This window comes from Nycticebus coucang, chromosome 14 (genome assembly GCF_027406575.1).
Source record: "Nycticebus coucang isolate mNycCou1 chromosome 14, mNycCou1.pri, whole genome shotgun sequence".
Classification (NCBI taxonomy): domain Eukaryota; kingdom Metazoa; phylum Chordata; class Mammalia; order Primates; family Lorisidae; genus Nycticebus; species Nycticebus coucang.
The window spans coordinates 67972381-67991305 of record NC_069793.1 but is presented as its reverse complement, the minus strand read 5'-3'; the positions used below and the strand labels follow the sequence as shown (position 1 = coordinate 67991305).

The 18925-nt window shown below is 40.1% G+C and overlaps 1 protein-coding gene across 8 annotated transcripts in view; it reads left to right on the top strand.

Annotated features, from left to right (window-relative positions):
* Positions 1-18925, top strand: part of XRRA1 (X-ray radiation resistance associated 1) — a 99041-nt gene that overhangs the window by 20350 nt on the left and 59766 nt on the right. For 6 of the 8 annotated variants that reach the window (XM_053560113.1, XM_053560116.1, XM_053560112.1 and 3 more), the window contains 3 exons: positions 2850-2922; positions 5724-5821; positions 16105-16238. The exons of 1 other annotated variant lie outside the window; for it this stretch is intronic. Coding sequence is in view for 5 of the 7 variants with exons in the window: in XM_053560112.1 (XP_053416087.1) it covers positions 2850-2922; positions 5724-5821; positions 16105-16238 (305 nt within the window). In the remaining 2 variants the exon portion in view is untranslated. Of the gene's footprint in view, positions 1-2849; positions 2923-5723; positions 5822-16104; positions 16239-18925 lie in introns of those variants that run through there. One more of the 8 variants, XM_053560115.1, reaches the window with a different exon arrangement.

Sequence of the window (18925 nt, the reverse complement as noted above, 5' to 3'; positions counted from 1 at the left end):
CAAAATAAGAGCTTCCAGGAGAAATTTCTCTCCGATTTTGGTGCCAGAAATGATAATGATTTTCCTGAGAAGCTGGTTTATTCTTAACTTAGAGGTGCTATGACTCATGTAATGAATCGTGTTTCTTTCTTTGAATTGGTTTATGGGCTGCTTGGAGCCAAATTTGTGACCCATCATTAGTTAGTGTATGTATAGGATATCATGGCATGTAATTTTAGTTTATAGGCTTCTACAGCATATCAAGTGAGATTTTTTTATATAAGCCAGTCCCATGGAGTAGGGACTGTAAGCCACAGGGTCCCCAAATTAGTGGTGGAGAAGACTAGTCCCCAACAGGGTCCTAATTCACTTCATTTGGCACTCATATTTTCAGAATTGAGTTACTTGGAGATGGGTTAGCTGTAGAAATTCATTTGTCTTGGGATGAGAGGCCCTTCATTCTAGGCTGGCATATGAATATAATATACAGTTCACATATATAATGTTGACACAAAGTAATAGAAGATTTCAGAGGTCTCTGTCAATACAGCTTTTGAGGGCTACAACATGGCTGGTCAAAACTCAGTCCCCCCGTTGGGTACTGTCTATTCTTCCTTTGCTTATTTACTCACCTACCCAACTACCCACCAAACACTACTGAGGCTTAGTATGGCTCCACAAAATCTGGAGCATATAGTCCAGTGGGGAGGGAGGAGGCCAGGCTTAGATGGTTATGGAGGTAAATAGGATTAGGTAATAAAGTCAGTGAGAGAAACATGAGAGTGCTGACTGTTAGCTCAAAGGATGGGCCACGAACAGTCTTACACCCAGAAACACACCTTGGAGAGCGTGATAGCTTAGCAGAAACCCAGGCTTGGAGTTGGCACTTGTTAGGTTTATGGTTAAACCATAAATGAAAATGTTTATTGGATGGAGGGGGGTGGGGCCTTGGTGTGTGCCACACCTTCTGGGGGGCAAGACATGATTGTAAGGGGGACTTTACCTAACAAATGCAATCAGTGTAACCTGCCTTATTGTACCCTCAATGAATCCCCAACAATAAAAAAAAACAGACAAGGCGGCGCCTGTGGCTCAGTGAGTAGGGCGCCGGCCCCATATGCCGAGGGTGGTGGGTTCAAACCCAGCCACGGCCAAACTGCAACAACCAAAAAATAGCCAGGCATTGTGGCGGACACCTGTAGTCCCAGCTGCTCGGGAGGCTGAGGCAAGAGAATCATATAAGCCCAAGAGCTGGAGGTTGCTGTGAGCTGTGTGATGCCACGGCACTCTACCGAGGGCAGTAAAGTGAGTCTCTGTCTCTACAAAATAAAAATAAAAAATAAAAAAAACAGACAAAAAAAGATCTGTTTAACAAAAGATATCATAAACAAAGGTTAAAAATAAGCTGTACAGTGGAAGAAGATACTAGCAATTAACACAACCAAAAAAGGTTAGGATTCAGAATATGTAAAGAGCTCCCACAAAACAACAGGAAAAAAAAATCACCCTGTAGAATAATAAGCAATAGACATAAATTGTGTTAATATACAGAAGAGAAACCTGAAAGGCCAATAAATATGGGGAAAGACATTCGACCTCATAAGAGAAAATGTAAATGGCAATGCGATTTTACAGTCATCAGATTGGCAAAATTGAAGTTTTATAATGCTGTTTGCAAGAAATTAAAGAAATAGGACTTCTCATATATTGCAGATAGAACTGTAAATTGGTTTAACTACTTTGGAGAGCAACATAGCACCATCTAATAAGGTTTAAGACGTGCATTCCCCACAACTTGATAGGAGTATATCATTAGAGAAACTCTTTTGATAAGACATCTACAACAATGTTCATTGCATCATTGTTTATAATAATGAAAATTTGGAAACAGACTAAATCTACACCAACTGAGAATGGATGACTTGTAATATATTCAAACAATGAAATACTATTCAGGAATTAAAATGCTGAAGTAGAGCTACATCAACATAAGCAAATTTCAAAAGAGCTACATGTATCAATACAGGTAAATCTCAGAAACATAGTGCTGAGTAAAAAGACAGGTTGCAGAATGATGTCTACAGTATGATTGCATTTAATATAAAGTTTTAAAACATGTGAATAGTACTATGTGGATGATAAATACACATACATGTATATAATATACATGATATATATAATATAAGTACAAAACACATATGGGAATGATAATCACCAACTCAGGATAGCTGTTAAAAGTTTAGGGAGGAATACTTGGAGGGGAGTCCTGATGGTTTTTGTCCGCCCGCTGTAATGTTTCATTTCTTTAAAGAAATTTGAAATAAAGGTTGGGCACAGTAGCTCACGCCTATAATCCTAGCAATTGGGGAGGCAGGAGGTTTGCTTGAGGTCAGGAGTTCTACACCAGTCTGAGCAAAGTGAGACTCTCATCTCTATTAAAAATAGAAAAATTAGCTGGGTGTAGTGGTGGGCACCTATAGTCTCAGCTACTGGGGAGGCAAGAGGATTGAGATTGCTGTGAACTAGGCTGAGGCCATGGGACTCTAGCCTGGGTGACAGTGCTGTCTCAAAAAAAAAAAAAAAGAAAAGAAATTTGAAGTAAAGACAGCAAAATATTCAGATTTATTAAAATTAGGCAGTGGTTACATAGGTCTTCAGAGTATCACTCACTATATTTTTCTGTATATTTGAAGTATTTCTTAATAGAAAAAAAGAAATAGGAAGCCTATAGCCCTCAACAAGTAGCTGGTCTTATGCTAAGGAAGTCTCTTATCCTTTTAGGCCTTAGTTGCTTCCAACTGTGGCTCTGGAGCTTCAGCAAGCTTCAGAAAAAACTAATCTTGTGTTTTTTCTGAAATGCTCCCCTATAGGCTAAGGAAAAAGACTTCAAGCATTTTGAGTCGGTGGTTTATGTCAATGCCTCAGAAAACCTACTGCCTCTAGGTAAGATTTTTCCTTCTTGAAAACCAGGATAGCTATTCACTAGTATTAGGATTTGTCTGCCCTTCCATCCATGATTGTCCAGGTATCTCTCTTTTGGTGTGTAACAGACTAGGTACTAGAGACCACACAGACATCATTTCCAGCCTAGTGCCAGTACCACCTACTTAGAACATTTCTCCGTGAAGTATTTGTCTGTCTGTAAATGGGTATAATTCCCTTCTTCTTCCCCTTGTAGTGTGCCTTGCACGTTCAAAGATGGGGGTATAAAAATGTTAAGCCTGTAAATGCTCCTGTGGGAGCATAAAGGCTTCTTAGTTATTCAGCAGATCCATAGTGACCCCTGCTGGGTGTTAGGAATATATGAGTGCTTGGCTATTAGAAACAGTGTGTCTGTTCTGCCTGAGCTCCTGGTTTAGGGGGAGAGATACACTTTGAGGATTAGAGCAGGCTATGGTGAAGAAGAATGATCAAGGGAATCAGGAAATGCTATGCAAGCATATAAGGAGAGCTTCAACCCAGGCTAGAATGTCAGAAGGAACTTCTGAAGAGCATCTAAGCTGAGACCAAAAAATGAATAGGAGTGTCTCAGTAAGTAGAAGGTAGTAAGAAGGCATTTTAAGCTGTTGGAGAAAATACAGAATGGCAGGCAGTGCCTGATGAGGGAGACTGAAGAGGCTTTGTACGTATACAAGGGATGCATGTGGGGGAGAAATGAGACTAGAGAGGATGACAGGGACTAGATTATCAAGGACCCCGAGTGATTTGGACTTAATCTTGCAGGGAAAAGAGAGCTTTGGAAGCCTCTTTTGGCAGCTGTGAGGAGAGTGGATTAGAAGAGACGATGGAGGCCAGGGAAGCTGAGAGATTGTTTTAGTTTTCTAGGGGAAAGGAGATGAGACCTTCAGCTAGGGCTGTGGCAAAAGGGATGAGAGAGAGAGGTATTGATTCAGGATGAGGCAGAAATAACAGCACTTGTTAACTGGTGGGGATGTAGGGAGAGGAAGGAACCAAGGGGATTCACTGAGACAGAGTAGACTAGAGGAGGAGCAGGTTAGGCAGGGAATAGGATGAGTTCAGTTTTGTTGCTTTGAGTTTGAGTAGTGTTTTTAGAGGAACATATGTTGAGGTCCCTGTTCTTTAGGAGACAGTGTAGTCTGTCAGGAACTTGAGCTTGAAATACAAAGGCCAATAGGTATATGAAAAGATGCTTAACCTCACTGATAATTAAAATAGCATCAAGATACTATTTTCTGCCTATTAAATGAAAAGGACTGATGACAGGCAGCATTGATAGGGAAATTGATACTCTTGCATTTAGCTAGAGGAAGTATATAAAATTGGTATAATAAGTTGGTACATCTTGGAGGTAATTTGGCAGTGTTTCTTAAATCTTAAAATAGTCATTGCCTATAGTTATACTTCCAGGAATTTATTCTATAGAAACAAACTTGTATAAGGATGTTCATTGTAAACATGCTAAAATATTCACAAAGCAGACTTTTTATTAGACTCTACTGGACATTCTAACTCACAAGACTATCATGGGGCACCCTCAACACCAGGTTCACTTAGAAGGCTGTAAGTAATTCCCCACAGTGTGCTAGAAGGATAGCCTCAGGAGTTTCTCTTCAACATAGTTCTCACAGCCACCCATGAGCCATTCTCTGTGTCCCCTGAGCCCTACTATCAGCTTAGGTGCAAGACTCTCCTTGGATAAATGCAAGGGCCACCCTATCTTAGAAACTTTATTCCTCACAGGAGCCAGGAGCCACTGTAACACTTCAGAGGCATAGCTTCTAGATTTCCTGCAAAAGACATGTTCAGTTACAGGAGTCACTACATACAGAGAAGCCCAAAGTTGTGGTGCTCAATCCAGAAATTTATAATTCATTTATAGTTTCTTCTTCTTTTTTTTTTTTTTGGCCGGGGCTAGGTTTGAACCCGCCACCTTCGGCATATGGGACTGGTGCCCTACTCCTTGAGCCACAGGCGCCGCCCTATAGTTTCTTCTAGCCCAGATACAGTTTACTAATCTGGGGTCATTTTTACCACAAATGGCATTGCCTAGTAACACAGTTACCATACCATTTATTTCAGGTTACCAAGGAAACAGGGGTAGAAAACCCAAGGTCCAGTTCTCAGGGAGAGGGGAAATAGTTTTCTTACCTTTTATCCATTTAACCTAAAGGCTATTAGTAGGGGAATGGATAAGTAAACTTATGTATGTCTGTATAGAACATAATTATGACATTGAGAGATCTATATGTTTTGACCTGGAACAATCTTTAAGACATACTGTTAAGGAAAAAAAAAAAAAAAAGAAGTCACAGTACACTATGTATAGTATGATTCCATTTTTATGAAAATAACTGTGTGTGTATTTCAGTATATACATAAGAAAAAGTCAGGTGCTATACATGAATCTTTTAGTAGTCATGTAGGAGTATTGCTATTAAAGGAAACTTAATTTTCCCATGATGTCTGACTATTTTTGGTAATCATGCTTAACTTTTATAATCAGGAATAATAAAGAATCTTTAAAATGGGATTTGCAGTTGAGCAGACTTGGAGTCAATTCTTGGCTTTTCCACTTACCAGCAATTGGCTGTGTTTTTTCAGCCATAGAAGGGAAGTAGTAATCCGTATTTTTCAGGGTTGTTAGAGACTTAGAGACCATGTATATAAAGCAGCTTACAACAGTCCCTGGCCTAACCTAGTGGGAACCCAGTAAATGGTCATTATTAATATTTCTCCTAAATGTTTTACAAGCTGTAGATTCTTTCTTTTTCCTCCCCATCTAGAGGCATTTCACACATTTCCAGCCTTAAAGGAACTGGAGCTCGCATTTAATGGCATAAGAACAATCTACGTGAAATATGGAGACTTTAAGTTCTTGGAAGTAAGTTGGAGGTAGGGAGTTTTTGGTGCCCACCTGTTCCCTGTAAGAAATGGATGTAGAATTCTCTACTGATTATAACTGTTGGGAAGGGGCTCCTTGAGTCTCTGGGCCTTCCAGGCCCTTACTTTATTGCTAGAGAGGTGGCAGTGGTGGTGACAGTGATAGAAGTGGTAGCAAATAGTTTTTTACCTATAGCAATGGTGCATGGTCCAGGAAAGTAAATGCCAAAGGTCATGTTCAAGAAAGTCTATGCAGATTGCAAGAGGGACTTTACCTAACAATTGCAATCAGTGTAACCTGGCTTATTGTACCCTCAATGAATCCCCAACAATAAAAAAAAAAAGAATGTGCAAAAAAAGTCAGTTTAAACAGAGAATTATAGGAAGGAGAGTTTGAGGGGAGATCTGGATGCAGTGGGGGCTGAAGACCCATGGAGGTTAAGAGGTAGATGTAGCAGATTGGACCAGCTGAAGTAGAGATATTATGGACTGATTCCAGAGACTCATCCTAGTCAGATCTCTGAGCTGTATCAGTGCCAGTGACTGGAACAGAGCAGGCTGTATAGTCTAGTAGAGGGCCAGAGATGAGTATGAAATAAAATAATGCTCCTATGAGTTCAACATCAGACTCTTGATATTAGTACATTCACAGCTATTCTCCAAACCCCAGATTACAAAATACAGAAAATTTTGTTTGCATTCTTAGCTTTCTCCTTAATTTCCCATAGTTATGCATTTTCCATGCATTTCCTTATACTTCAAGTTAATTACCTCTTCAGCTTTCATGAAGACTTGAGGACCACTTTTTACAAAGGAAGAAAGCTTGTCACTACTTGAGAGCCACTGTGCACTTGGAGAGTAGAGGTGGAGCCAGGTGAGGAGCTGAGCATTTGCCATGCTTACTCACTGAATAATGGATTCTTCCCCACCTGCTGGCCTTGTACTAGAAGTGTTTCAGATTCAAACCTCAACAAAATGTCTGCATGTCACCTTAAGATCAACGCCAAAGTGTTGGTAACTTAAATGATTTACTCTGCAAACATCAAGGATTAGCCATTCTTCACAAAAGACTCACTTAACCTCGTCTTCTCAGAGATGGAAAACTTCCACAAAAGTGAATTTTTCAGGGACTTACACCGAAGTTGTAAAAGGTTTTAGCCTCTTGAGATGATCATCTTCCTAAAATGGATTATATGTCCCTACATTTTTTAAAGCCTGCTATACTGAATATAATGGAACTTCTCTCTATGGTTTCGAGTCATATTGAAGACAGCAGTGATTTACTATGAGTTGGGATAAGAGTGGTCCTCAGAATTGTCCAGAAGGCAAAGCTCTTGAAAGTCCAATAAAATAGAGAGAAAATGAATCTCCAACAACTGATGCAATTTTGTGCCATTTAAAAAAAATCATAGTGGATTTCATTGTAGACAATGGATGACAAGGTCCACATGTACTAGAGATATGGAGAGCTATTTCTGTGACCTCAAGGCCTGGATACTTCTTAAGAACTTCCATTTATTCTTTTACTTCCTCAAAGACTAGTCATTGAGCTCCTGTGTTTTGCATTGTGCCACTTATCTTGTCTTTTTAACCCAAAACCCCAATTTCAAGTGCTAATGGGCCACAGGGAAGAAGTCAGGCTCTGCCCTCAGAGCTGAGCTTGGATCTGATGGTTGATCATTACTGACTTTTTGGAGGCCCTCCTTTATTGTTTGATAGCATGATGAAAATTATGTATCTAGTAGACTTGGATTTACCAAGGGTATTTATTTACATAAGAGAGCAGATCACGTTTAAGATGCAGAATATAAATGAAAACAGGAAATCTCCTGACCAGTTATTTGTTTTCATCTCTGTGATTTGTAAGGGCTCCCTAAAAAAAGGATAAACATGTCAAATATCCTGAATTTGCAGCTCACAGTAATGAATACTTTGATGTGTAATAAAACTTAATATGACTCAGCAGAGATAGTAGCCAGATCAAAAATCTTCTGTTCTTGTTTTTCTTTTTTTTGTTAAATCATAGCTGTGTACATTAGTGCAATCAAGGGGTACAATGTGCTGGTTTCATATACAATCTGAAATATTCTCATCTAACTGTTTAACGTAGCCTTCATGGCATTTTCTTAGTTGTTGTATGTAGACATTTGTATTCTGTATTTAGTAAGTTTCGCCTATACCCATTCTAAGATGTATTGTAGGTGTGGCCCCACCTATTACCCTCTCTCCACCCTAACCTCCCCTTTCCCTTTCCCTTCCTTGGCCCTTTCCCCATAATCTTGTGCTATGGTTGGGTTATAGCCTTCATGTGAAAGCTATAAATTAGCTTCATAGTAGGGCTGAATACATTGGATACTTTTTCTTCCATTCCTGAGATACTTTGCTAAAAAGAGTATGTTCCAGCTCCATCCATGTAAACATGAAAGAGGTAAAGTCACCATCTTTCTTTAGGGCTGCATAATATTCCATGGTGTACATGTACCACAAATTGCTAGTCCATTCGTAAGTCAATGGACACTTGGGCTTCTTCCATGACTTAGCAATTATGAATTGGGCTACAATAAACATTCTGGTACAGATGTCTTTGTTATATTGTGATTTTTGGTCTTCTGGGTATAAACCTAGTAAAGGAATTATAGGATCAAATGGTAGGTCTATTTTTAGATCTCTAAGTATTCTCCAAACATCCTTCCAGAAGGGACGTATTAGTGTGCATTCCCACCAGCAGTGTAGAAGTGTGCCCTTTTCTCCACATCTACACCAACATCTCTGGTTTTGGAATTTTGTTATGTGGGCTACTCTTAGTGGGGTTAGGTGATATCTCAAAGCAGTTTTGATTTGCATTTCTTTGATGATTAAGGATGATGAGCATTTTTTCATGTGTTTGTAGATCGTGTGTCTATCTTCTTTAGAGAAGTTTCTCTTCAACTCCCTTGCCCACCATGAGATGGGATCACTTGTTCTTTTCTTGCTAATATGTTTGAGTTCTCTGTGGATTCTGGTTATTAAACCTTTATTGGAGGTATAACATGCAAATATTTTCTCCCATTCTGAGGGCTGTCTGCTTACTTTATTTACTATGTTCTTGGCTGTGCAGTAAGGTCCCAGTAGTGTATTTTTAATACTGCTTCAATTGCCTGGGGAGTCCTCCTCATAAAATATTCACCCAGGCCGATTCCTTCAAGAGTTTTCTCTGCACTTTCTTCAAGTATTTTTATAGTTTCATGTCTAAAGTATAAATCTTTTATCCAGTGAGAGTCTATCTTAGTTAATAATGAAAGGTGTGTGGGCGGCGCCTGTGGCTCAACGGGTAGGGCGCCGGTCCCATATGCCGGAGGTGGCGGGTTCAAGCCCAGCCCCGGCCAAAAATAAAAAAAAAAAATAAAAAAAAAATAATGAAAGGTGTGGGTCCAGTTTCAGTCTTCTACAGATCGCCAGCCAGTTCACCCAGCACCATTTGTTAAATAGGGAATCTTTTCCCCACTGAATGTTTTTAATTGGCTTGTCAAAGATCAAATAATGGTAAGTAGCTGGATTCATTTCTTGGTTCTCTATTCTTTTCCAGACATCTACTTCTCTGTTTTTGTGCCAGTACCATGCTGTTTTGATCTCTATCGATTTATAGTACAGTCTCAGGTCTGATAGCATGTTTCCTCCTGCTTTGTTTTTATTGCTGAGTAATGTTTTGGCTATTAGAGGTTTTTTCTGATTCCATATAAAACAAAGTATTATTTTATCAAGATCTTTAAAATATGACAATGGAGCTTTAATAAGAATTGCATTAAAATTATATATTGCTGGGCGGCACCTGTGGCTCAAAGGAGGAGGGTGCCGGCCCCATATGCCGGAGGTTGCAGGTTCAAACCCAGCCCCTGGCCAAAAACTGCAAAAAAAAATAAAATAAAATTATATATTGCTTTGGGTAGTATAGACATTTTAACAATGTTGATTCTTCCCAGCCATGAGCATGGTATGTTTTTCCATTTGTTAACATCTTCAGCTATTTCTTTTCTTAAACTTTCATAGTTCTCTTTGTAGAGATCTTTCACACCCTTTGTTAGGTATACTTCCAAATATTTCATCTTCTTTGGCACTACTGTGAACGGAATAGAGTCCTTGACTGTTTTTTCGGCTTGGTTATTGTTGGTATATATAAAGGCTACAGATTTACGGGTGTTGATTTTGTAGCCTGAGACATTGCTGTATTCCTTGATCACTTCTAAAAGTTTTGTAGTAGAATCCCTAGTGTTTTCCAGATATACAATCATATCATCTGCGTAGAGTGAAAGTTTGATCTCTTCTGACCCTATGTGGATACCCTTGATCGCCTTTTCTTCCCTAATTGCAATGGCTAAAACTTCCATTACAATGTTAAAGAGCAATGGAGACAATGGCCAACCTTGCCTGGTTCCTGATCTAAGTGGAAATGATTTCAATTTAACTCCATTCAATACGATATTGGCTGTGAGTTTGCTGTAGATGGTCTCTATTAGTTTAAGAAATGTCCCTTCGGGGTGGTGCCTGTGGCTCAAGGAGTAGGGCGCCGGTCCCATATGCCGGAGGTGGCGGGTTCAAACCCAGCCCTGGCCAAAAACCACAAAAAAAAAAAAAAAAAGAAAAAAGAAATGTCCCTTCTAGGGGCGGTACCTGTGGCTCAAGGAGTAGGGCGCCGGCCCCATATACTGGAGGTGGTGGGTTCAAACCCAGCCCCAGCCAAAAACTGCAAAAACAAAAAAAAGAAATGTCCCTTCTATACTAATTTTCTTAAAAGTGTTCTGATCATGAAGGGATGCTGGATATTATCAAAAGCTTTTTCTGCATCAATTGAAAGAATCATATGGTCCTTATTTTTTAGTTTGTTTATGTGCTGAATTACATTTATGGATTTACGTATATTGAACCAGCCTTGAGACCCTGGGATAAATCCCACTTGGTTGTGGTGTATAATTTTTTTGATGTGTTGTTGGATTCTGTTTGTTAGGATCTTATTGAGTATTTTAGCATCAATATTCATTAGTGATATTGGCCTATAATTTTCTTTTCTTGTTGGGTCTTTCCCTGGTTTGGGGATCAAGGTGATGTTTGCTTCATAGAATGTGTTGGGTAATATTCCTTCTTTTTCTATATTTTGGAAGAGGTTTAGTAGTGTAGGTACTAGTTCTTCTTTAAAGGTTTGGTAGAATTCTGACGTAAAGCCATCTGGTCCTGGGCTTTTCTTTTTAGGGAGATTTTGTATAGTTGATGCTATTTCAGAAGTTGATATAGGCCTGTTCAACATTTCCACTTCATTCTGGCTAAGTCTTCGTAGTTGGCATACTTCCAAGTAGTATTGGTTGATTTCTTTCAGATTTTCATACTTGTGAGAGTAGAGTTTCTTGTAGTATTCGTTAAGGATTTTTTGAATGTCTAAGGGGTCTGTTGTTATTTCATCGTTACTGTTTCTGATTGATGAAATTAGAGATTTTACTCTTTTTTTCCTGGTTAGGTTGGCCAAAGGTTTATCTATTTTATTGATCTTTTCAAAAAACCAACTTTTGGATTTATTGATCTGTTGTATAATTCTTTTGTTTTCAATTTCATTTAGTTCTGCTCTGATTTTGGTTATTTCTTTTTTTCTGCTGGGTTTGGGGTTGGAGTGTTCTTCCTTCTCCAGTTGTTTGAGATATCCCATTAAGTTATTAACTTCCTGTCTTTCCGTTTTCTTGAGGAAGGTTTGCAGTGCTATAAATTTCCCTCGTAGGACTGCCTTTGCAGTAGCCCAGAGGTTCTGGTAATTCGTGTCTTGATTGTTGTTTTGTTCCAAAAATTTGGTGATTTCCTTCTTAATCTCGTCTATAACCCATCTATCTTTCAGCATAAGGTTGTTTAGCTTCCATGTTTTTGTATGCAGGTTCCTGTTGTTATTGAGTTCAACTTTTATTCCATGATGGTCTGAGAAGATGCAAGGAATAATTTCTATTCTTTTAAATTTGCTGAGGTTAGATTTATGGCCTAAGATGTGGTCGATTTTGGAGTATGTTTTGTGGGCTGATGAGAAGAATGTGTATTCAGTTTTGTTGGGATGAAATGTTCTGTAGATGTCTGTTAAGTCCAGATGTTGAATGGTTGAGTTTAAATCTAAAATTTCTTTGCTTAGCTTCTTTTTGGAGGATCTATCCGGCACTGCAAAAGGGGTGTTAAAATCTCCAACTACTATGGAACTGGAGGAAATCGAGTTGCTTATGTCTGTTAAGAGTTTCTCTTATAAATTGAGGTGCGTTGTGGTTGGGTGCATAAATATTAATAGTTGAGATCTCATCATATTGAGTGTTACCTTTAACAAATATGAAGTGTCCATCCTTATCCTTCCTTAGTTTGGTTGGTTTAAAGCCTGTTGCATCTGCGAACAGGATTGCAACGCCTGCTTTTTTCTACTTTCCATTTTCCTGGAATATAGATGACCATCCCTTCACCTTGAGTCTATATTTGGCTTTTAATGTAAGATGCGATTCTTGTATGCAGCAGAATCTGGCTTGAGTTTTTGTATCCAGTCAGCCAACCCGTGCCTCTTTAGAGGACAGTTTAAACCATTCACATTAATTGAGAATATTGATAAGCCTTTCGAGAGACCCGTGGACATTTTTAATCCTTTTGTGACTGTGGAAGTTGGGTTTACTTTTGTGGTGTAAACTGTGGGTTTACTTTTGTGGTGGAGGATTATGCTGGTCTTTATGGAGGATAGGTCTGAGAATATCCTGGAGAGCTGATGTAGTTATGGCAAATTTCTTCAACATTTGAATGTCATTGAAGTATTTAATTTCTCCGTCATAGATGAAACTCAGTTTAGCTGGGTACAGGATCCTGGGTTGAAAGTTATTTTGTTTTAGGAGATTAAAAGTCGATGACCATCCTCTTCTAGCTTGAAAGGTTTCAGCAGAGAGATCTACAGTTATTCTAATATTCTTGCCCTTGTAGGTGATGGTTTTCTTTTGTCTGGCTGCTTTCAGAATTTTCTCCTTCTTATTAACTTTATTGAAATTGATTATGATGTGTCTGGGGGATGTCTTATTTGGATTGAGTCGTGCTAGAGTTCTGAAACTGTCTGCTATCTGAATTTCAGAATCTCTTGGCATGTCTGGGAAGTTCTCCTACATAATCTCATGGAGAAGAGACTCTGTGCCTTGTGAAGCTACTTCGTCGCTTTCGGGGATCCCTGTAAGACGAATATTGGTTTTCTTCGAATTATCCCAGAGCTCTCTGAGAGAGTGATCTGTTTTTACCCTCCATTTCTCTTCCTCTTTGAGAGTTTGGGAGCATTCAAAAGCTTTGTCTTCAATGTCAGAAATCCTTTCTTCTGCTTTCTCCATTGTGTTACTGAGGAAGTCTACTGTGTTTCTCAGATCTTTGAGGGCTGCAACTTCTTGTCTCAATGTGTCAAAATCTTTGGTCATTTGGTCTTTGAATTTGTTGAATTCTTGAGATATCTTTTGGGTTACTGCTTGGAATTCTATTTCGATCTTATTTGCTATCCATATTCTAAATTCAATTTCTGACATCTTAGCTATTTGTTTGTGCATGGGATCTTGTGCTGTGTCTGCCCCATTGATCCTTGGGGGAGTTGATCTACTCTGATTATTCATATTGCCAGAGTTTTTCTGTTGATTTCGCCTCATGATTGTTTTTCACTGTTGCCTCTGGCCATCCTCAGAGTTGGGGAGGTGTCTCTCCAAGATTAGACCCCAGCGGGATCACTCTATTGTTGCTGGATCTTTGTAGGGAGTGACCCTTTGTAGCTTCTCTTGGGCTGCCCCAGGCAGGGAGTTCTGGTTGTGGGAGCAGCTCCGGAGTGTGACACACCCAGATCCAGCAACAGGGCCAGGGGTGGTACACAGGTTCTGGGAGTGCCTGGTGCCCAGTGACTTTGGCACAGAAAGCCCAAGGCTCCAGCAGTCTCTGGCCAGGAGAAGGGTTCTGTGCAGAGGAAGGGAGGGCTCCAGAGGGCACACAGCTACCAGAGTCCCTGGCCAGACGAGTGGGCCGGTGTGGAGGCAGGGAGCATACAGGAGTGAGGACCGTGGGGTTGTGTGGCTTTCGCAGTTCCTGGTCAGGGTGTGTGGAGCCCCGGCAGGTGCGGGTCGTGGTTTTTGGGTCGTGGCACAGCTCTTCTGGAGGTCTGGGCGGGCACCTATTCCTGTTCTTGTTTTTCAGAAAAGGCTGCCCCAAGGGGAAAAGTCCAGAGTAGAATTCTTTAGAGTGAATTTAGAAAAACTTTAACTTTGCCATAATTTGATTCACTGCTTGCATATCTGAAAAAGATTCAGCTGGGGCCCTGCCCTGCTAGTCAAAAGACCTTGTTTCTAGCTTTGGTTCTACCAGTACTTTGCCATGCATCCTTTGTCAAATATCTTGCCCCTTTCTGGGATTTAACTTTCCCCCTCTGTAAATTCTGGCCCAACTGTGAAATTCTGGGGTCTGTGATTCTATGGCTGTAAGTTTCTTTGAGCTGTACTTAATTTTTGGAAAGCAAATTTGGACCCAACATTAAATAGCCAAAGAGGCAAGAATGGGGTCTGCAAACTTTTTCTCTATAGGGGGCTAAAGGACAAACACTTTAGGCTTGAGGTCCATATGATTATAACTAGTCATAATTGTCATAACTATTCAGCTCTGTTGTTGTAGAAGGAAAATGGCCATAGATAATTTAGGCAGTCCCTGGTTATGAAGGAGATAGGTTCTATAGATTTGTTCTTAAGTTGAATTTGTATGTCAGTTGGAACAGGTACATTTACCTATTACCTGTAATACCCTCTGTTTATAAAAGTGCATCATATATCAGTCAGATATTTGTAACTTGGGGACTTCCTGTAATAGCCTCCATTTATTAGTGCGAGTTATACAAAAGTAGGATGTTTGTAACTTGGGGGCTGCCTGTATGTAAACAAGTGAGCATGGCTTTGTTCCAAGAAAACTTTATTTACATTGCTGAAATCTGAATTTCACATAATTTCTACATGTAATATACTGCTATTCTTTTTATTTATTTATTATTATTTTTACAGTTTTGGGCCTGGGCTGGGTTTGAACCCGCCACCTCCAGTATATGGGGCTGGCACCCTACTCCTGGAGCCACAGGCGCCACCCTGCTATTCTCTTTTTAAATTAATTTTATTTTAAAATACTACAGGGATACACACCTTATGGTTACATAATTTGCTTTTGTACAGGTTGAGTCAATGTTATAAGTGTGCCCCTCTACTATTAAAATTCTTTTGATTTTTTTTTTTTTAGCCATTTAAAAATGTGAAAATCGGGCGGCGCCTGTGGCTCAAGGAGTAGGGCGCCAGTCCCATATGCCAGAGGTGGCAGGTTCAAACCTAGTCCTGGCCAAAAACTAAAAAAAAAAAAAAATGTGGAAATCTTAGCTGATGGTCTATAAAAAATAGCAGCAGGTTTGCTCTGGCTCTCAGCCCTTAGTTAGCCAACCCCTGAGTTAGAAAACTGATGAAACAGCTTAGGTTTAGTATTGTAAAAACTGTGTCTTAGAATGGAAATAGAGACATAGTGGACTGTTGTGATATGTGAGCCTGGAAGTAGCAGAAGAGACTGGAGAACTTTGGAAACCTTGCTTAGGAGTTTAAACCTTCATATGGATAATAGGGATCCATTGAAAGGTTTTAGGCTAAGAAGTGGTAGGGTTAGAACTTGCTTTCTCTGTGAAGAGTGGATTGGAGGGAACAAATATGAGTAATATTAAGGAGGTAGATAGAATCCCAAGTCTTCCTGACTATGGTGACAGACACATGCTAGGCACATCCATATACCAATATCTCTATTCCTCAAACATACATTTAGCTATCTCAGGTAGCTGGCAGACTTTGATAAATACCCTGAGAACAGTGTAGATAATGCACTCAAAGTCATGGGAGGGAGAGAGTCCATCTGCCTAGGGAATTAGGAAAGGTATTACAAGGAGGCAGCTTTTTGAGCTGGCCTTTGGGGGCTTAAATAGGGATACGTGGAAGAAGGGCATTCCTGGTTGAGTGAGAAGCACAAGCAAAGATGGGACAAGGAATGGGAAGGAGTCAATTTGTTGTAGTGGCAGCTAATGCTGGAAAATAGGTGGGGAACTGACTCCAGCAGACCTTGAATGTTAATCCAGACAGCCAGCAGGGTTTTATCCTGTGGGTGATGGGGTATCCTGGAAAGTTAGGAAAAAGGTAGCTAGCTCTCACCATATGTATGAGCATCATTGTTACATGTAGTGTTTCTGTCCTCCCCCACCCCCTTTTTATCTTTGCATGGTAGTTCTTGGACCTTTCCTTTAACAGCCTGACTGCAGAGGCCATCTGTGATCTGGGGATTCTGCCACACCTCCGTGTCCTGCTCCTCACAGGCAATGGGCTCACCTCCCTGCCACCCAATTTGGCTGTCATAGAGCAGTAAGTTCTACCTCCTGGCATCCATCCTGTGTGTTCCCTCAGGAGCCTTTGTCTATGTACAAGTACCCAAAGAAATAGTTCAAAGCAGCTTGAAAGTGCCATAAAGATGGGCTGTAAGTACTCAAAGCAGAGAGAATGCCTTCTACTGAAGCTCACTGAGGGACCACAGATAGGTGCACCAGTTTTCCTAGGTGCTGTTAGGAGAGACGCAGGTGTTTGGAAGCTACTTTCCCTGCTTCTGGTTGGTCATTCTCAAATTGTAAATACTACTCTTGCCAGACAATTCCCTTTGATGAGCCAGACAATTCCCCTTGATGAGCTCAGTAAGTCTGTTTACTTGTTTTTAAATATGTTTTTGTACATTCCCATTCTGCACATTTGCTAAGGCTATTCCTTCTGGCTAGGATGTGTTGATCCTTCCTCTCTTACTAGTAATAACACATATGTAGTGCCAGACACTATTCTCAGCACTTTGCATATGTTAACTCAACTAATCTCCACAAAAGCTCTGTAGTAGGTGTCCTATTATTATCCCCATGTTTTAGACAAGAAAATTGAGGTGGACAGGTTAAATAACTTGCCCAAAATCACAAAGCTGTAGCAGAGGGCTCATGAAGGGGATTCTTATGGCAAGATCAATATCTACAATAAGAAGGGAAGGGCCGGACATGCATGGTGGCTCACAACTGTAATCATAGCACTTTGGAGTCCAAAAGTGGAGAATTGCATGAGGCCAGGAGTTCAATACCAGCCTAGGCAAGATAGTAAGACCCCCATTTCTACAAAAACTTTTAAAATCTTCTGGGCATGGTAGCACATACCTGTAATTCTAGCTACTTGGGAGGCCAAGCCAAGAAGATTGCTTGAGTCTGGGAGCTGGAGGATGCAGCGAGCTGTGATGGTGCCCCTGCACTCCAGTCTAGGTGACAGAGCAAGACTCTGTCTCCAAAAAAAGAAAAAGAAAAATCCCCATCACAATACAATAAGAAGGGAATATAATGGTCAATGACAGAACTAGGATTTGAACCAAGTCCATCTGGCTCCAGGGACCACACTCAGGCTTATTATATTTTCTTCTTATGTGTATTCTGTACATTTTCCAAGGCCCAGCTCAAACCCTCCTTGCCCTACCAGGAAACTTCTCTGACTGCTTTAGCCCAGGCCTCTTCCTCCCTTCTGCAAGCATCAGATGAATTTAATGTTTCCCTAGTTAGTTTAGTACTGAGCATATTCTATTGTGACTTATGTATCTTTATGATAGTTAAATGGGTGATATATATAGTCTCCCCAAGTAGATTATGAGCTCTTTGAGGGCTGGAGCTCTGACTTACTCATCTTTGATCTGCAGCACCTACATGAAGACCCAGTATTTTGCACACAGTAGGTATTTAGTAAATGTTAACCAACTTAGAGATGGTGATAGTGAAAGTCATGGTGATAGTGTTTATTGTAATGATTGCAGATACGATGGAAATTATAGTGATGATAGTGGTTGGTTAGTTTTTCAAGGGGGTTGGGCTAATAGTAGTAGTCATTATATTACAGAGTCCATTAGTTGGAGGCTCTTTTGTTTGCAAGTAACAGAAGTCCAATTCTTATATCTGAAAAATTCCAAGGTGAATTAATTTAACCAGATACAGGTGCACAGGATGTTGCCAGGGCTAGGTTCATCTCCATGTCTTGAGCATGTGGTCAATTTCTGTCACTCTCTGTATCACTTGCCCACTCATGCACATGTACATATCTTTGTTTTCCTTGGTTTTAGCTTAATTCTCAGGCAGGCTTCCTTTTTTTTTTTTTTTTTTGTAGAGACAGAGTCTCACTTTATGGCCCTCGGTAGAGTGCCATGGCCTCACACAGCTCACAGCAACCTCCAACTCCTGGGCTTAAGCGATTCTCTTGCCTCAGCCTCCCGAGTAGCTGGGACTACAGGCGCCCGCCACAACATCCAGCTATTTTTTTGGTTGCAGTTCAGCCGGGGCCAGGTTTGAACCCGCCACCCTCGGTATATGGGGCCGGCGCCCTACCAACTGAGCCACAGGCACCGCCCCAGGCAGGCTTTCTTTACAAGACATGCATCAGTCAGGCTGTAGTCAGGAACACAAAAATCACTCAAGGTATTGCAAATAGATGGGGTTTATTAATTTATGCATTCATTCATTCTTGAAGGAAAGATATAATAGTATTTCATTATGGAAAATTTTGAACACATATAAGGGTAGAGTTAATAGTAGAATGAATTTTTATGTACCCAGCACCCAAAAGTGATCACATGAAAATGATGAAGTTATAGCCAATCTTGTTTCTTCTAGGCCCCTACCACTCTCTACCATAGATTACTCTTAAGAAAAATCTCAGATATTTTGCCATAAATGATTCCAGGAGATTCATATAAATTTTTCTATAAATATTCCAGTATGTACCTCTAAAAGATAAGGATACATATTCCAGTATGTACCTCTTAAAAATTATACCCAGAGAAACTTTGTTCCACCTAAAACATCACCAAAGATAAACAGAGGGAATTAGTTACATAGATACTAAAAGAGCTGAAAGAGAAAAATGGTGAAAAGGAGTATGGGAAGCACAAAAAGGAAGAAGTGTTGATATTCAGAGATAAGTTGCTAACTCTGTGAGACTGAAGCTCACAAGCACATAGCCACCGCTGTGCTTTTGCAAAAGTTGTT